This window comes from Berghia stephanieae, chromosome 13, assembly GCF_034508935.2.
Source record: "Berghia stephanieae isolate SIO BIC M18660-M18661 chromosome 13, UCSD_Bste_1.3, whole genome shotgun sequence".
NCBI lineage: Eukaryota > Metazoa > Mollusca > Gastropoda > Nudibranchia > Aeolidiidae > Berghia > Berghia stephanieae.
This window is the reverse complement of record NC_088372.1, coordinates 941,590-961,064: the sequence shown is the minus strand read 5'-3', so window position 1 is coordinate 961,064 and position 19,475 is coordinate 941,590. Positions and strand designations below refer to the sequence as shown.

The 19,475-nt window shown below is 35.3% G+C and overlaps 1 protein-coding gene across 1 annotated transcript; it reads right to left on the bottom strand.

Moving 5' to 3' along the window:
- Positions 1–13,832: 13,832 nt before the first annotated feature.
- On the bottom strand, positions 13,833–19,442 carry LOC144959108 (alpha-(1,3)-fucosyltransferase fut-3-like). Its single transcript, XM_078891529.1, has 2 exons — positions 18,665–19,442; positions 13,833–15,091 (listed from the first exon to the last, which is right to left on the bottom strand). Exons 1-2 carry the CDS (start codon positions 19,263–19,265, stop codon positions 14,223–14,225), a joined length of 1,470 nt encoding a protein of 489 aa, XP_078747655.1. The 5' UTR covers positions 19,266–19,442; the 3' UTR covers positions 13,833–14,222.
- Between the last annotated feature and the right edge of the window lie 33 nt (positions 19,443–19,475).

Genomic DNA, 19,475 nt, shown 5'->3' with positions numbered 1-19,475 from the left:
TCTTCTTTCTTCTTCTTCTTCTTCTCTTCTTCTTCTTCTTCTTCTTCTTCTTCTTCTTCTTCTTCTTCTTCTTTCTTCTTCTTCTTCTTCTTCTTCTTCTTCTTCTTTCAGCTTATCCCGCATTTTGTAGGGTTGCCATAATTAGTGCAACATCTCCATGAATCTCGATGCAGAGCATCATCTTCCTCCAGGCCCAGTTCTTTGATATCGTCCTTTACCTTATCCCACCATCTAGTCTTTGGGCGTCCCTTTTTCCTCTTTCCCGCTAAAATTAAGTCCAATACTTTCCTTCCCCGTACTCCTCTCTCGTCTCTTTACATTCCGAACCATTTCAATCTTTCACTCTCTCATCTTTACTGATAAATTCAACCTTCGAATTCGTTCATTTCTCACTTTATCTTTTCTTGTCCAGCCATCTCAACATCCTCATTTCTGCACTTCACGTCTTATTTTGTTTCGTTTTTGTAGCTACTGTCTCTAGTCCATAAAAATGACACTATGAAGCAAAATCTAATACCGACACCACGAGAAACACAAACATCACACACACACGAACACCTCCATCCCTCCCCCAATACACATGTTATTATATTCACTCAAAACGAGCAGTCATATATGCAAGGACAACTATTGAAGTTGAATTATAAAGATTTTTTCATGGGTTTAGATTTATGCAACGAGTTATTTTTTTCACGTCAATTATTATTATTATTATTATTATTATTATATTATTATTATTATTATTATTATTATATTATTATTATTATATTATTATTATTATTATTATTATTTATTATTATTATTATTATTATTATTATTATTATTATTATTATTATTATTATTATTAGAACTAGACCATGTCTTAGCCACTTTTTACTGCATAGTATCCAATTTAATGTGGAGTTCCTGCTTTCTGGAATAGACGAGATACCGGCAATATGAAAACCTGACTCTTCTTGGGCTAGTACACGTACATTATCCGCTATGCCATATATTCACACAACCCTTGTAATGAAAAAAGTTCGTACTGGGTAATGAAATGGCAGGGGCGGTTTGTTTTAAAAGAAGTGTACCGTAACGAGCCGTTGTAATGATTAGGCGACACAGCATTTACCTTTGATCATTGAATACTTTACCTCTTTGTTCCTATTTCATTGCATGGTTCACTACGTGTCAAACACCATCTGTTCTCATGACGGTATTCAATAGAATTGAATGGATAGAGGCCATAACATTGTAATTTTATTTTTAAATTATTATTTAGGTCACTCTACAACTTGTAACGACGTGTAAAGATAGTTTGAGAAATAATCCTTACTCTGTAATTATTATTTTTTGAGATTTTGAGATTTTTCACAAAGCGCAATATCTACTAAATGTTCTCAAAGCGCTTAACAAGAGGTCCTGGCCAACAACAACACTTAACATGTAGGACGAGACATGGCGCCTGTAAGGCGATATTACAACATGTTCGGGTGGAAATAACGTTGTTAATGGCCAGGTAATCATATTACACCTGAGTACGTTTAGAGAATGTGAGTAAAGAGCCTTTTCCAAGACCACAAGTATGCGCCGAGCGAGACTCCAACTCAGAACCTTCCGATCTGAAGCCGAGTGTCAATCCACAAGACCACATAGACGCACATTACTCTAAGATTTGATTTGACATCACTTATTCTATCTATTAATGGTCTTGGGTACTGGTAATAGTATAAGGTAAGGATTATTTCTTGAAGTAATAAAAGTCTCTCAACACATCTGTCAAATGTAGGAATGGCATTCAATTGTCTGCACAATTTCACGAAGACGATCTGCTTATAATAGAGTTAAAATTTGGGTGATGGAAGTAACAATACCTGCAGCTGCAGGGTCCAATTTATATAAAAATGGCGGTATTAAACAACTTATATAGTCATAAATACCATAGCAATCACATTCAGTGTCCTTAAGAGCCATTGGGCTCATGGAGCCGGTGTTTATCCCGGTTTCTATGTCGTGTGAGTTGAGAGTGAATGGAGACTCGAAGTGGAAGGAATCGCTACAAAGAACAACCGAAATCCCTCAAAATAACATATTTGTAAGTAAAGTTGAGACTAAAGGTCTTCTGTTGGGTGGGATTATAACTGACTGAAGTAATGTGATTCATAAGAAAATACTTTCTTTATTGTTTGTTTGAATTTCAATGAAACTTTCTTCGGCCTAAGTATAGAATAAAGAGTAGACAATGGACACCATTGTAGTCTGATAAGTTATTAAATATGAAACGGAAGGAATTATCATCTATACCGGATGTGTTGTCAATTTCATCTTTGGAAATCATTTGAGTTGAAAGTATGAAGGCTGGTATCTTACCTGCCACCGTGTACTAGAGAGCTTGATGTTACCAGCACAAAATGGCCGAATTAGTCACTATCCTTACACCGCCCACTTCTAGGCAACAGCCTAGCTAATCAGAGACTAGAAAACGTTTAACAAATCAGATTTTTTGTCACTTACTCCGCTGAAGCCAAAGAATAGCAAGTCATTTATTAGACTAAATCCAGTTCGAGTTCATAAAACGAGGCATGCCACGTCCATATTTAAAGAAACAGCCTAGCCAAAGGTGACCCAAATAATTATCGGCAAGTCTCGAATATTACCCATATGTCTAAACTAATAAAGAAAATGGTTGCTTTTAGGCGTATATGTGACCCTCCGCCTCGAAACGGTATTAAGTTGGATTCTTCAATTTTGTGTTTTGGTACCCAATCATTGCTTATTTTATGCTTTAAAATTTGATATCAAATTGATAAAATTCGGATTATTAATTGCCGAGATATGATCGTTTCAAGTAGGGAATGTGTAAAAACCAAGTTCTGAGAAAATCGACTTTGAAGTGAGGCACCGTTTTCTTGCTCAGTCAAATCAATGGGCAAAGATAACTCCTTAGATACGGGCATTGAAACAATAATAATAATAATAATAATAATAATAATAACAATAATAATAATAATAATAATAATAATAATAATAATAATAATAATAATAATAATAATAATAATAATAATAATAATAATAATAATAATAATAAATAATAATAATATACTTTATTGCATCCCAAAAAAGAATTTTTTCTGTACAGACGTGTTATAATTTACACAATAAGATAAAAATACAATGGAAATAGGATGTATATATAAAAAAGGAGCAGCTCTATAACCAGAGCTGCGCTTTATAATATGAATAATTTAAACACTGTAAAATAGTTAAAACTGTCACTATAAATTGAAAATTGAAAATATTGCAAAACAAATAAATTAATAAATTAATATTTATATTTTAAGAAAAGTAAAAATGAGAAATAATTATATAAAATGATTATTGCTTGTTGTTATAAAGCCTAATACGGGACGGCAGAAAAGATTTTCGGTGTCTCTCTGTTTTCGTTGAAATAGAGAAAGGGCGACCACTTCTTTCTGACATAATAACTGATGGTCATAGTGGATGATACTGGTCATATAATATTTTAGTTATTTTATTTATACAAAATTTCTCGTATAAAAGATCTACATCGTCAACATCATTTATTTAGCGTTTAATGGATTTTTTAATATTTGAATTTATTTTGTTCCTTTCCACTGCTAAGCAATTGCCTCCCCAAGCTGTTATACAAAATGACAAAACACTTTCGATTACTTTCTATAAAATAATGTGCAGAGGGTTTTATCTATTCTAAACTGGGAGAGTTTTGATAAAAAGATGTGTACGTCTGCACATCTTATGCCTAATTATTTTCAAGTGTTCATCCAACTTGAGCCGGTCATCAATCGTTACACCAAGGTATTTGTAGTGAGGAACTCGCTGGACGAATTGGTTCTTTAATTTTAACGATATGATGTAACATGATATGATATGATATAACATGATATGATATGATATGATATGGTTTGTTTTTGTCTTTATGGGTTTTACGGTACTTGCAACACATTAAGGTCATATCAGCGCCAATAAAAAGGAAGAAAATAGAAAAGTAAAAAGTTCTAGAATTACAAGTAAAGCACCCAAGAAAAGGTAAGACAAAGGGGAATTAGTTAAAAAAAGAAACAGGTGTAGATTCCAAGAGCACACTACCAAAGTTCTTAGTTTGAAATCATTAAAAGTCTCATCCAGACACAAGCACAGGTCCCCACTAAGAGGAACACACTCAAATATTTTACAAATCATATATAATATAAAGAAAACATAATACAGTTCATAAAAGAGAGATGATCTACAAGGAAAAAAAATATCATCTCCCAAAACATACTATACATTTGACTGTTTCCCTCTCAGCCAGGGCATCTGGCCAGGACCAGGACAAAACCAAGTAATCTCATTCCAAGACAAAGACAGAAAGCAAGTTGGAAAACAGATAGAAGACGCAGTAAATACCTCCCTGCTCAATATGGGGGGCGGGGGGGAGGGGGGTCAGGAACCCCCCCCCCCCCCCCAGGATATGATATGGTATGATATGATGTAACATGATATGATATGATGATATGATATGACGTAGTATCAATGCATTTCTGACATTGGTGACTGGGTGAATTGCAATTACCTCAGGAAAAATTAAAACAAAACATATGTTGTAAATTGAAGGAATCAAATCATATTGGATCTTGTCATATTATACAATGTGATATTATCTCATTTTTTTATCATATCATAACGTATCAAGATATATCATTCATAACATATCGTATCAAATACCATATTATATCGTATTATTCATATTTTATTATTTCATACCACATATCAAATGAAATAATTCATATCATTTCATATCATGTCATATCATATCACATCACATCATATCATATCATTTCATATCCTAAAATACCACATCATACCATATCGTGTCATGCCACATCATATCGCATCATATCATATCATATCATATCATATCATAGCAAATCATATCACATCATATTATACCATTTCATATCTTATCATATCATATCATATCAAATCATATCATACCATACCACATCATACCATATCATATCAAATCACATTTTATCAAATCCTAACATAACACATCATATCATATCATGTCATAGATTTCAATAACATAGCATATACTATTATATAATGTCCTACCACTCCACATTATCCCATATCATTTCATACCACGTCACATCATATCATCATATCATATCATGTTAAATCATATCATATCATATCATATCATGTCATATCATATCGTATCGTATCGTATCGTATCATATCATATCATATCATATCATATCATATCATATCACATCACATCACATCATATCATATCATATCATATCATATCACATCATATCATATCATATCATATCATATCATATCATATCATATCATATCATATCATATCATATCATATCATATCATATCATATCATATCATATCATATCATATCATATCATATCATATCATATCATATCATATCATATCATATCATATCATATCATATCATATCATATCATATCATATCTATCATATCATATCATATCATATCATATCATATCATATCATATCATATCATATCATATCATATCATATCATATCATATCATATCAATCATATCATATCAAATCATATCTATCAAATCGTATCAACTTTATCGGTGTACCTCAGCACTCTCCTGGGCACGAACCTGGCAGATGAAATTCCACCCGGAGAAATGCATTGTTTTGTCAATAACCAACCAAAAAAAAAAACAACAAATAAAATTATGACGACCAAAAAAGCGACCGGTATTTAAAACACACGGACACGTTACCCTACTTGGGAATCCAACTACAAAATCACTAAAAAGGGACCGGTTATTAAAATACGTGGACACGTTACCCTACTTAGGAATCCAACTACAAAATCACTAAAAAGGGACCGGTTATTAAAACACGTGAACACGTTACCCTACTTGGGAATCCAACTACAAAATCACTAAAAAGGGACCGGTTATTAAAATACGTGGACACGTTACCCTACTTGGGAATCCAACTACAAAATCACTAAAAAGGGACCGGTTATTAAAAGACATGGACACGTTACCCTACTTGGGAATCCAACTACAAAATCACTAAAAAAGGGACCGGTTATTAAAAGACATGGACACGTTACCCTACTTGGGAATCCAACTACAAAATCACTAAAAAAGGGACCGGTTATTAAAAGACGTGGACACGTTACCCTACTTGGGAATCCAACTACAAAATCACTAAAAAGGGACCGGTTATTAAAATACGTGGACACGTTACCCTACTTGGGAATCCAACTACAAAATCACTAAAAAAAGGGACCGGTTATTAAAAGACATGGACACGTTACCCTACTTGGGAATCCAACTACAAAATCACTAAAAAAGGGACCGGTTATTAAAAGACATGGACACGTTACCCTACTTGGGAATCCAACTACAAAATCACTAAAAAAGGGACCAACATATTGATAATAGTGTGGCAAAAGCAAATCGTAACTTGGTTTCCTGAGGCGGAACCTGTACTAGAGCCCCCCAACGGTGAAACAACGGGTATATAACTCTCTATCCAGACCCGTATTAGAATACACGTGCACAGGGTTGGATCCTTATCAGCAAGGTCACATCAAGAAAATCGAACAAGTTCAAAGAGCAGCTTCAAGGTTCATCACCAACAACTACTTGCACGAACCAGGATACGTCACTGAGGCCCTGAACATGTTGTAACTCTTTAGTCAGACTCGTATTGGAATACGCGTGCACAATGTGGGATCCTTATCAGAAAAGTCACATCAAGAAAATCGCAAAAGTTTCTAGGACAGCTTCGAGTTTTTAACCAACAATTACTTGCACGAACCTGGATGCTTCACTGAGGCCCTGAAACTGTTGCTGTGGAAAACACTGGAAAGTAGGCCGAAAGAAAAACGCCTCCAACTTCTACACAGAATAGTACATTCCAACAAGACAGCAGTAACATTACCACAGTATTTCACAAAACAACACATCACATCCATAAGAAATTATCATAGACAGTAAGTTCATATCATAACACAATATATCATATCATATCATAAAATTCCATACATACCATATCCTATTTTATAATGTCCCACAACAGCACATCATACCATATTATTATCACGTCATATCATATCATCATATCATTTCAAATCATATAATGTCATATCATATCATCATATCATCATATCATATCATATCATACCATATCATATCATACCATATCATATCATACCATATCATATCATATCATATCATCATATCATCATATCATCATATCATATCATACCATATCATATCATATCATATCATTTCATTTCAAATCATATAATGTTATATCATATCATACCATATCATATCATACCATATCATATCATTTCAAATCACATAATGTCATATCATATCATATCATATCATATCATATCATATCATATCATATCATATCATATCATATCATATCATATCATATCATATCATATCATATCATACCATATCATATCATACCATATCATATCATTTCAAATCACATAATGTCATATCATATCATCATACCATATCATCATATCATATCATCATATCATATCATATCATATCATATCATATCATATCATATCATATCATATCACATCAATCATATCATATCATATCATATCATATCATATCATATCACATATCATATCATCATATCATATCATATCATATCAATCATATCATATCATATCATATCATATCATATCATATCATATCATATCATATCATATCATATCATATCATATCATATCATATCATATCATATCATATCATATCATATCATATCATATCATATCATATCTATCATATCATATCGTATCATATCATATCATATCATATCATATCATATCAAATCGTATCAACATATCGTATAACTTTATCTGGTGTACTAGGCACTCTCCTGGGCACGAACCTGGCAGATGAAATTCCACCCGGAGAAATGCATTGTTTTGTCAATAACCAACCAAAAAAAAAACAACAAATAAAATTATGACGACCAAAAAAGCGACCGGTATTTAAAACACATGGACACGTTACCCTACTTGGGAATCCAACTACAAAATCACTAAAAAGGGACCGGTTATTAAAATACGTGGACACGTTACCCTACTTGGGAATCCAACTACAAAATCACTAAAAAGGGACCGGTTATTAAAATACGTGGACACGTTACCCTACTTGGGAATCCAACTACAAAATCACTAAAAAGGGACCGGTTATTAAAATACGTGGACACGTTACCCTACTTAGGAATCCAACTACAAAATCACTAAAAAGGGACCGGTTATTAAAACACGTGAACACGTTACCCTACTTGGGAATCCAACTACAAAATCACTAAAAAGGGACCGGTTATTAAAATACGTGGACACGTTACCCTACTTGGGAATCCAACTACAAAATCACTAAAAAGGGACCGGTTATTAAAAGACATGGACACGTTACCCTACTTGGGAATCCAACTACAAAATCACTAAAAAAGGGACCGGTTATTAAAAGACATGGACACGTTACCCTACTTGGGAATCCAACTACAAAATCACTAAAAAAGGGACCGGTTATTAAAAGACGTGGACACGTTACCCTACTTGGGAATCCAACTACAAAATCACTAAAAAGGGACCGGTTATTAAAATACGTGGACACGTTACCCTACTTGGGAATCCAACTACAAAATCACTAAAAAAGGGACCGGTTATTAAAAGACATGGACACGTTACCCTACTTGGGAATCCAACTACAAAATCACTAAAAAAGGGATCGGTTATTAAAAGACGTGGACACGTTACCCTACTTGGGAATCCAACTACAAAATCACTAAAAAAGGGACCAACATATTGATAATAGTGTGGCAAAAGCAAATCGTAACTTGGTTTCCTGAGGCGGAACCTGTACTAGAGCCCCCCAACGGTGAAACAACGGGTATATAACTCTCTATCCAGACCCGTATTAGAATACACGTGCACAGGGTTGGATCCTTATCAGCAAGGTCACATCAAGAAAATCGAACAAGTTCAAAGAGCTTCTTCAAGGTTCATCACCAACAATTACTTGCACGAACCAGGATGCGTCACTGAGGCCCTGAACATGTTGTAACTCTTTAGTCAGACTCGTATTGGAATACGCGTGCACAATGTGGGATCCTTATCAGAAAAGTCACATCAAGAAAATCGCAAAAGTTTCTAGGACAGCTTCGAGTTTTTAACCAACAATTACTTGCACGAACCTGGATGCTTCACTGAGGCCCTGAAACTGTTGCTGTGGAAAACACTGGAAAGTAGGCCGAAAGAAAAACGCCTCCAACTTCTACACAGAATAGTACATTCCAACAAGACAGCAGTAACTTTACCACAGTATTTCACAAAACAACACATCACATCCATAAGAAATTATCATAGACTGTAAGTTCATATCATAACACAATATATCATATCATATCATAAAATTCCATACATACCATATCCTATTTTATAATGTCCCACAACAGCACATCATACCATATTATTATCACGTCATATCATATCATCATATCATTTCAAATCATATAATGTCATATCATATCATCATATCATATCATCATATCATATCATACCATATCATATCATATCATACCATATCATATCATACCATATAATATCATATCATATCATCATATCATCATATCATCATATCATATCATACCATATCATATCATATCATATCATTTCATTTCAAATCATATAATGTCATATCATATCATACCATATCATATCATACCATATCATATCATTTCAAATCACATAATGTCATATCATATCATATCATATCATATCATATCATATCATATCATATCATATCATATCATATCATATCATATCATATCATATCATATCATACCATATCATATCATACCATATCATATCATTTCAAATCACATAATGTTTTACAGAGTCATGGCTTTCAGACTTAGATACAGATAAAAGTGTAGAATTGGAAAATTTCATAATACATAGGCGTGACAGAGATAGCTCAATGACAGGAAAACAAAAAGGTGGTGGTATTTGTGTGTATGTCAACAAAAACTGGTGCAAAAGCTGTCGAACTACACGTTCATTATGTGAAAAGGACATCGAGCTCATTTCCCTCTCTCTTAGACCCCACTATTTACCTCGGGAATTCCCACTTATTTATGTCATTGCTGTGTACGTCCCTCCTGATGCGAATGCTAACACAGCTTTACGGGTAATTGAGGAGGAATCATTTAATTTTTTAAGAAAACATCCTGATGCCCCCGTAATAATTCTTGGTGATTTCAATCACTGCCCTCCTATAAATTCTTTTTATCAACACGTCTCTGTTCCTACCAGACGAGATAAAACCCTGGATCTGTGCTATACAAATATTAAAAATTCATACAGAAGCGTTCAAAAAGTAAAAATAGGAAATTCAGATCACAATAGTGTGTTGTTGATTCCAACCTACAAAACTAAATTAAGACAACATAAAGCGATTGTGAAAGAAACTCGTCTTTGGTCAACAGAAAATATAAACAAACTCCAAGGTTGTTTTGACTGCACAATATGGGATGAACTCATGTCTGATAACATGTCACTGGACGAATGGGTTGATGTTGTCACGTCTTATATTCATTTCTGTTGTGATTTGTGTGTGGACACTAAAAGGATTAAAATATTTAACAACAACAAACCTTGGGTCAACAAACGAGTTAAGTTATTTATAAATATGAAGAAAATCGCTCATATGAGTGGGGACAAAAACAAGCAGCACGAGGCAGAAAAACAATTAAAGAGGGTAATTTATGAAGAAAAACGTAAATATAAAGATAAAATGGAAACAAACCTTAAAAATTCAAATGCATCGCAGGCGTGGAGGATGATTAAAGAAATGGGTGGCGTTAACAACAAAAAGACAGATTTTAACAATGACACACATATGAATATCGAGGAATTAAATAAGTTTTACTGTCGATTCGACACCATTGACAACGTACTTTCAAAAATTAATATCATAACAAAAAATACGTCTCCTCCGCCAGAAATCGAAGAAGAGGCGGTCATCAATGTTCTTAAATTATGTAAAAAGAAAAAAGCACCAGGTCCAGATGGACTTAGTGGGGAACTCATTTCAAACTGTAACAACCAACTAGCTGTCCCTTTCTTGCCTATTTTCCAACGTTCAATAGATGAACAGAAAATCCCAATTATATGGAAAACATCGACTATAATTCCAGTACCCAAAAAGAATCCACCAACTCAGCTGAATGATTATAGACCTGTTGCTTTAACATCAATTATTATGAAATGTCTGGAAAAAATTCTGAAAAGAGAGCTGTTGCAATTTATATATGACCAACACATACTTGATCCATATCAGTTTGCCTACCAACAAAATCTTAGTGTGGAAGACGCACTCCTCACAGTGATGCATTCAATATCAAATCACTTGGATGTTTCACCCGCCAACTACTGCCGAATCCTATACGTCGATTTTTCGTCTGCCTTTAATGCCATGAAAACCAACATATTAATCAGTAAACTGCATGCTCTAAACCTTCCCCATTACCTCATCAACTGGTATAACAACTTTCTCATCGATCGCCCCCAACATGTCAGAGTAGGCTCAAATATATCATCAGTAAAAACTCTTTCAAACGGATGCCCACAAGGGTGTGTAAGCTCACCTCTACTTTACATCCTCTATACAAACGATTGTGTGGCTAGCTTTGATAACTGCCAACTCATCAAGTATGCTGATGACACCGCAATACTCGGCCTGCTCAATGATTCCGTCTCCGAATTTAAATACACTGAGCAAGTTAGTAAATTCAGCAAATGGTGTGCCGATAACTGTCTAGAGCTCAATGTAACAAAAACAAAGGAACAACTGTTTGATCACAGAAAAATAGGAAAAAGAGCAAGACAAATAACAAAAATTAACAATCAGGCGGTTGAAACTGTTGAAACGTTTAAATACCTTGGTGTAATTATAGATAACAGTCTAAGATTTGAATCGCACACCAACAATGTCATCAAAAAATGTAACCAGCGCTTGTATATACTCAGAAAATTAAGGTCTTTCAATGTGAACAGAAAGACCATGATACAAATCTACAAGTCATTAATATTGAGTATCGTTTCGTTTGGCATCACAACGTGGTATGGAAGCTGTGGAACAAAAGAAAAATCCAAACTACATAGAACCCTCAGAGAGGCTTCAAAAATAATTAACACAGACCTTAGAAGCCTTGACACAACTTATATTAATGCAGTTGAGAAGAAATATTTTAACATTATCAACGAAAAGAGGCATCCGCTGAACGAAAAATTCCAACTTCTGCGCTCCGGAAGACGGTATCTAGAAGCAAAATGTCGGACAAATCGACATAAGACAACCTTCATTCCAACCGCCATAAAATTAATTAACAAATCTTCTGTGGAAAAATGAGACAACCAATGAAAATAACGAGAAGCAGTGTCGTGAATCATCATCATCGACATTGCCACCGTCGTTATCATCATCATCATCATCATCATCATCATCATCATCATCATCATCATCATCATCATCATCATCATCATCATCATCATCATCATTATCGTAGTCATCATCATCATCATCATCATCATCATCATCATCATCATCATCATCATCATCATCATCATCATCATCATCATCACAATTATTGCCATCTTCTTCTTAATATAAGACACTATATTTATAATATGGTTATCTGCTGTCCCAGCAAATATATCGTATCGTTCTATCTGTCTGTGTGTGTGTCTGTGTGTATGTATATATGTATGTATGTATGTATGTATGTATGTATGTATGTATGTATGTATGTATGTATGTATGAATGTAGGCATGCATATACGATGATATGCTGGTTTGTATGTATGTCTGCATGTATGTATGTATATGTATGTATATGTGTTTGTATGTACGCTCATTTCTTTTGTATACATGTGTAGAAACAATGTGCAAGCGTGTATGTTCGTGTATGGCTGTGTCTGTATTTGTAAATGTGTTGATGTTCATACCATGAACCAAACTGAGCATTGTTTACCTCACATGAATTGCCTTTAATTTGGACAATAAAGATTATTATTATTTATTATTATTATTATTATTATTATTATTATTATTATTATTATATATTATTATTATTATTATTATTATTATTATTATTATTATTATTATTATTATTATTATTATTATTATTATTATTATTATTATTATTATTATATCATATCATCATATCATATCATCATATCATATCATCATATCATATCATATCATATCATATCATATCATATCATATCATATCATATCATATCATATCATATCATATCATATCATATCATCATATCATATCATCATATCATATCATCATATCATATCATATCATATCATATCATATCATATCATATCATATCACATCATATCATTATATCATATCATATCATATCATATCATTTCATAAATCATATAATGTCATAACATATCATCGCAGAAACCCCAATGTTTGAGTGAGAATATGCCAAGGTGAGTCATTTTAATCGATCGATCTTTGGAGACCGAGTTTGCTGGTCTAAATTTTAAATACTTTTCTTTTTGTCAGATGACGCCAGTAACATATTATGTAACTCGTCACGTCAAGACAGTATAATTTTGAGGTAAACGAAATGTCAAATATCGATTTTAAAGTCAGAATGACGGGACTTGTGAAACGTTACATTTTGTCAATTCCACAAATTTCATTCATTCTCCCAAATAAAATCTGAAAATGTTACCCAAGTCATTTTTTTTGTTTCTGGTTACAAATTTATTTGCTTATACTTAAATCACTTCGACATGGAAACAAATGTGAGCTTTTATCTATAGATATATTGTCTATCTTGCTCAAAGCGCTTTACAAAGAGTCCCAAGTCAAGGCAAGACTTAAAATGTAGGAGAAGACATGACGCACGTTAGGCAATATTATCATTTTGTCCGACTAAACAACGCTGTTCACGGCCAGGTACTCATTTTACACCTGAATACGGTGCGAGAGGAAATAAAATATACGCTTCTTATGGAGGGACTGAACACAGGACCTTACGTTCCGAAGACGAATCACATATTACTTGTCCATATAGCAGCACATGGCACCGTTTTATGACCATAGGTTATGTGTTATTCATATTTCTGATTACCCTAAATCCGTCGGCTTGACGCATGTCTTGCTGTCAAACCATTTTAATACATCATCCACTCTCTCTGAACCATTGCCTTTTAGATTCCATAGTCTCTGACAAACCTCGCAAAAGGGGACCGCTTCCCAATGATAGTGCATAAAACGAATCGATCCATCATTCCTCCTTAACGGCCAGTCTTCAAAGACGTAAATGTATTTGTCTTTTTCTCTGAGAATGTTCAGATATGCCGTGTCATTCTTATCTAAATAATTCAAATATTCGGCCAGTTTTGCAGGGGATGAATAATTGTTTGTGTCAATGTATGTCCCTGGAGCAGCTTGAAGGTCAAGGATGCCCTTAAAAGTTCGGGAAACTGTGATGATATCACTTGACCCAAACCGGAAGAACTTCTCAGTGATATAATCCGGACATAACGAGTTCTCAAAAGCAAGGAAAAACTTGTATTTGGTAGCGATATCATTGTTACAACTTTCGTCGCTCTTTCTGTCACACCTGAAGCTACCGCATTCTCCATAAATGTCTACGTTGATGTGCTTTTTGAGTTCTTTCACGTACTGATCTCGCTTGCTAGATGCTCCACAGTTGCTCGCCATCCAGACGACGGTACCGTTTGATTTAGAAAGGAGAGCTTGGGTGTAGTTTTTTTTGGTCGGGGGATTAGGGTTTCTTCGGACGACACCGTAGTAGATTGGGAAAGTGGAATCCGTTCTATAGTCCATAGTCCAGTTGAAAACGCTCCGCCACTGCGGTGTCGAGAACCTTTTAGGTCTTAACCCTGAGGATGTTGGTGCTTCTACATTGTGGAACATGAACAGTTGGTCTGGGGATGCTCGACGCGGTGGATCCTTTTTCAAAACTTCAGCTGTGGGGAAAATATTTTATGAGATAGTTATAAAGTTATACTCTTGTGTTTAATTTTTTATACATTTTCAGAAAAAAAAACCAATAGAAAACGAAACAAATCAAAGTAGAAAAAATATAATAATTAAATAAATAAATAACAAAAAAATGAAAAATAAAAAGCTTGATCATTTATATAAACATGTGCAGAAATAACACAACATTTTTACACGCTAAATAACTATTGTTTTACAGTGCGTTTGAGTCAGGAATTGTATATCACATAAAAGATCATTTATCAAAACCCATGGATGCTTAGTTATACAGCAATTTGTAAATCACACCGTAGGTGGCGAACATTTTTGTAAGACAACTTGCTATTTTGACTTTGTAAATGAGGCAAAGAATGAATAATAAGGAATGTTACTGGGACAATTGTGAAAAGACACATTCTTAAATTCTCGAAATAGAAACCTTTCTCACCAACGTACCCTGATTGAGCATTGCCATGTTGTCTGTTACTGTTTACAAGTTATCTTCTGTTGTAGACAAAAAATATTATCATTTTGTATTTACTTTGGTTTCATTTCGTTTACTTTTGAAAACAGTCGGAAAAAGACCGTCGAAGTGACAGTCCGGCATCCTGAAAAAAATTCATTCTAAACGGCCTGTAGCTTAGAGATACGCGGACTGGTCAACCCAGAGCAAATAGGACCAATGATGATCGACCATCAGCTCGACACACAACCAACCCCTCTTGTTGAGTAAAACAACATTTCAAGATGGACGGTGTTAGGAAGACTTGCAACTGCTGGACTCAGAGCGAGAAAGCATTTGTGCAACCTCAACTAATTGGGATTAATATCTTGATGCTCGAGTGGCCAGCTCTAAATCCTGATCCCAATCTTATTGAGCACCTCTGAGATCTCCTCAAGAGACTTACAAGGGAACAACAGCACCAAGCAAGGAATGCTTACGAGCTTTAGAACATTGCTGAGCTCAAAGCGCTTTACAAGGTGTCCCTGGTCAACAGCAACATTTAACATGTAGGACGTAACATAATGCCTGTTAGGCGATATTACAATTTTTCGGACAAAGATAGCGCTGTTAACGGCCAGGTACTCATTTTACACATGATTACGGTGAGAGAAAGTGAGTACAGAGCCTTTTCCAAGGACTCAACTATGCGCCGAGCGCGAGGCTCGAACTCAGGACCTTCCGACCCGAAAGTGAGTGTCATACCACTAGACCACATAGCCCACCACATATTAGAGGATGTGACAGTACGGAGAGGCGCAGATGTTGGATCAGACCACCACCTGCTATAAGCAAAGCTTAAGCTCCGACTCAGAAAACATGGGACCAGATTACACGCACACAAAACTACAGGTGAATACACTAGATGGGGAAAAGAATGAGGAGTTCAAACTGCAATTGAGTAATAAATTCCAACCTCTCGCTAATCGCCAGAAGGACGTAGATGTAGAGTCACAGTGGGCAAAGATCAAGAAAATGTACATAACTTGACACGAGGTATTGGGTGTAAAGAAATCGGAACAAAGAGAATGGATAAGTCCAATCACCTTGGACCTGGTTGAAAAGAGGAGAACGAGGAAGGAACAAGTAAATGCAAGTCGAACAAAGGCTTCAAGACTGGATGCACAAGAGCAGTATCGAGCCACAGCTAAGGAAGTGAAAATATCTGTGACTCTCAGACTATTGGGAGAATCTGGAATAACATGATATCCCAAAGGACTGGAAGGAAGGACATCTTGTCAAGCTTCCAAAGAATGGGGACCTCAGTAATTGTAATAATTTTTGAGGAATCATTCTTCTCTATATCCCAGGAAAGGTTTTCAATCGTATTATTCTAGACAGAATTACGAATCCAACATATGCTAAACTGCGGGACGAACAGGCAGGTTTCGGGGGAAAACTCGTTCAACCACCGACCAGATGGCCTCTCTACGATTCATAGTGGAACAGCCTATAGAATAAAGCTCTCCTCTTATTGTCAACTTTCTGGATTACGAGAAGGCTTTCGACAGTATCGACAGAGCAACATTGTGGAAAAGCATGGCACATTATTGACTCCCGTTGAGAAGTTAATAAATCGCATTAAGGAAATGTATTAAGGATCAAGTTACAGAGTTGTACATGGAGATCAGCTTACTGACAGATTTGAAATTAAGACTGGTGTCAAGCAGGGATGCTTGCTCCCACCATTCCTGTTCATCCTTGCCATAGATTAGCTATTAAAGTAAACCTCCAAAGGGCAAAGAAATGGGATACATTGGAACCCCAGGACACAGATGGAGACTTTTCAACTCAGACGTGAAGTCTGTCCTACTGTATGGATGTGAAACTTGGAATGCATCGCAGGCATGTATAAGGAGGATACATGTTTTCAATAACAGGTGTATGCTTAAGCCACTCAGAATAAAATGGATGGATAGAATTAAGAACGAAGAAGTATGGAAAAGAACACAGCAGAAACTAGTAGGAGAGGAAATAGAAAGAAGACGATGGAGGTGAATTGAACACACCTTATAAAGAATGATTCCACTATTACAAAGAAAGTATTGGACTGAAACCCTCAGGGAAAAGATCAAGGGGAAGGCTACTGGGAACATGGAGAAGAATTAAACAATCTGATATACAGAGACGTGATAAGATATGGAACGAGATAAAACAGTTATTTCAGGACAGAGAAGGATGGAAACTAGTTGTCTGTGCCCTAACCTGACCCAGGGTGAAAAAGGCAATGATGAAACAATTTTTGTACATGTGTGTATTACGCAATATCCACAAGTCATGCTCAGAGCGCTTAGCAGGGGGTCCTTAGCTAATAGCAACGCTTAACACGTAAAAATAGTCTTTTCAAAAGACTCAACCATGCGCGACTCAGAACTGGAATCAAACTCAGGACCTTTCTACGACAAGACCACATAGCCGCACCGAACTATGTCGGAGTGATTTAAGTGCTTAGAAATGTAGAATATAGTTTTTAAAGAAAATAAATTTGATTAAATTATGTGTTGTATTGAGACGAATGAATAATATTTCCAAACGGAAACTTATGTTGATAACAACAAGAGATGAAATCAGTAGGAAAGTGCCAAGAGACAATAGAGAATAACAATTTCGTGGCGGTGATGGGGGCCTGAACCACTGGCACCAGAACTCCGCCTGGCCGGGAACAGCGCGCCTCTACAGCATGAGCCATCCGCGATCCCAAAAAAGATCGCCTCCAACCCTAGTCATTATTAGAGCCCTCTCTCTTCCCGACTACTTGAGATTGCGGGTCCAACACTCACGACCCCGCGAAGTTAGTTGGCCAGCAATTAAGCTCAATAGCCAACATTCCCAACACAAACATATAACACAGAAACAATTGAGACATTGAGTATGCTCCGGCAAGAAGACGCGGGATGAATCAAAGAAAGTGGCCCAAGACTGTTACCATTAAAAACAATCAAAAAACTCTGTATCTTACCATAGAAGACAAGCAAAGATGTATGTAATTTACCATTAAAAACAAGCAAAGAAATCTTTATCTTACTATTAAAAACAAAACAAAAATTCTGCATCTTACCGTTGAAAACAAGTAAAGAACTCTCGTTTAAATATTTCTTATTCGTCGTCATGGAACATGGAAAATCTGGACAAAATCGTAGAGGATACAAACTCTCTGATCGAACCGTGTACGTAACCGGCTCGTACCATAGAATTATCTTCTTTTTTGTCACAGAGGGCGTTGGTGATTTGGATCCCGAGAAGAACCAGGTCTTATTGAATGGGACGAAAGGTTCGAAGGCTGCCAGCTTTGGAGAGGGATTTTTTTCATTTTTATGAGTCTTTTTTTCAGTTGGTCGATATATCACTCCATTTTCCATCCACGATTTCTCATCAATTCTCATTTGGACGGAGTTAGGTAAATACCTTGAGCTGAAAAATTTTCGTACGGAGCTAGAAAAGTCTCCTTCAGGATTTGCTTTTTTATTGGTGACATTTTGTAGAAATTGGCGGCCTTCGTGATTTGCTTTTGTATTGGTGACATTTTGTAGAAATTGACGGACTGTAGAGAAATCGATGTCATCTGAGAATACAAGAATAGTTGTGAAAATCACCGCCGCCGCCGTAATTAGTTTGAATAAATTCACAGCTGTTATATGATTTCCTATAGTAGTAGACATTCTGAAATGGGTGAGAGAGAAAAAAAGAATTAAAATGTGCAAAGAATGTTAGATACATATTAGAACAAAGTAAAACATTGTAGCCCAATCATGACCTTGGTAGCAGCTTGTATTTGTTTCACTCTGTGAGTATTTTGTCATTATATTATATATTTTAACGTAAAAACATCGATGATACTACTCGACAATTTTGGTAAACTTTTTTACAAT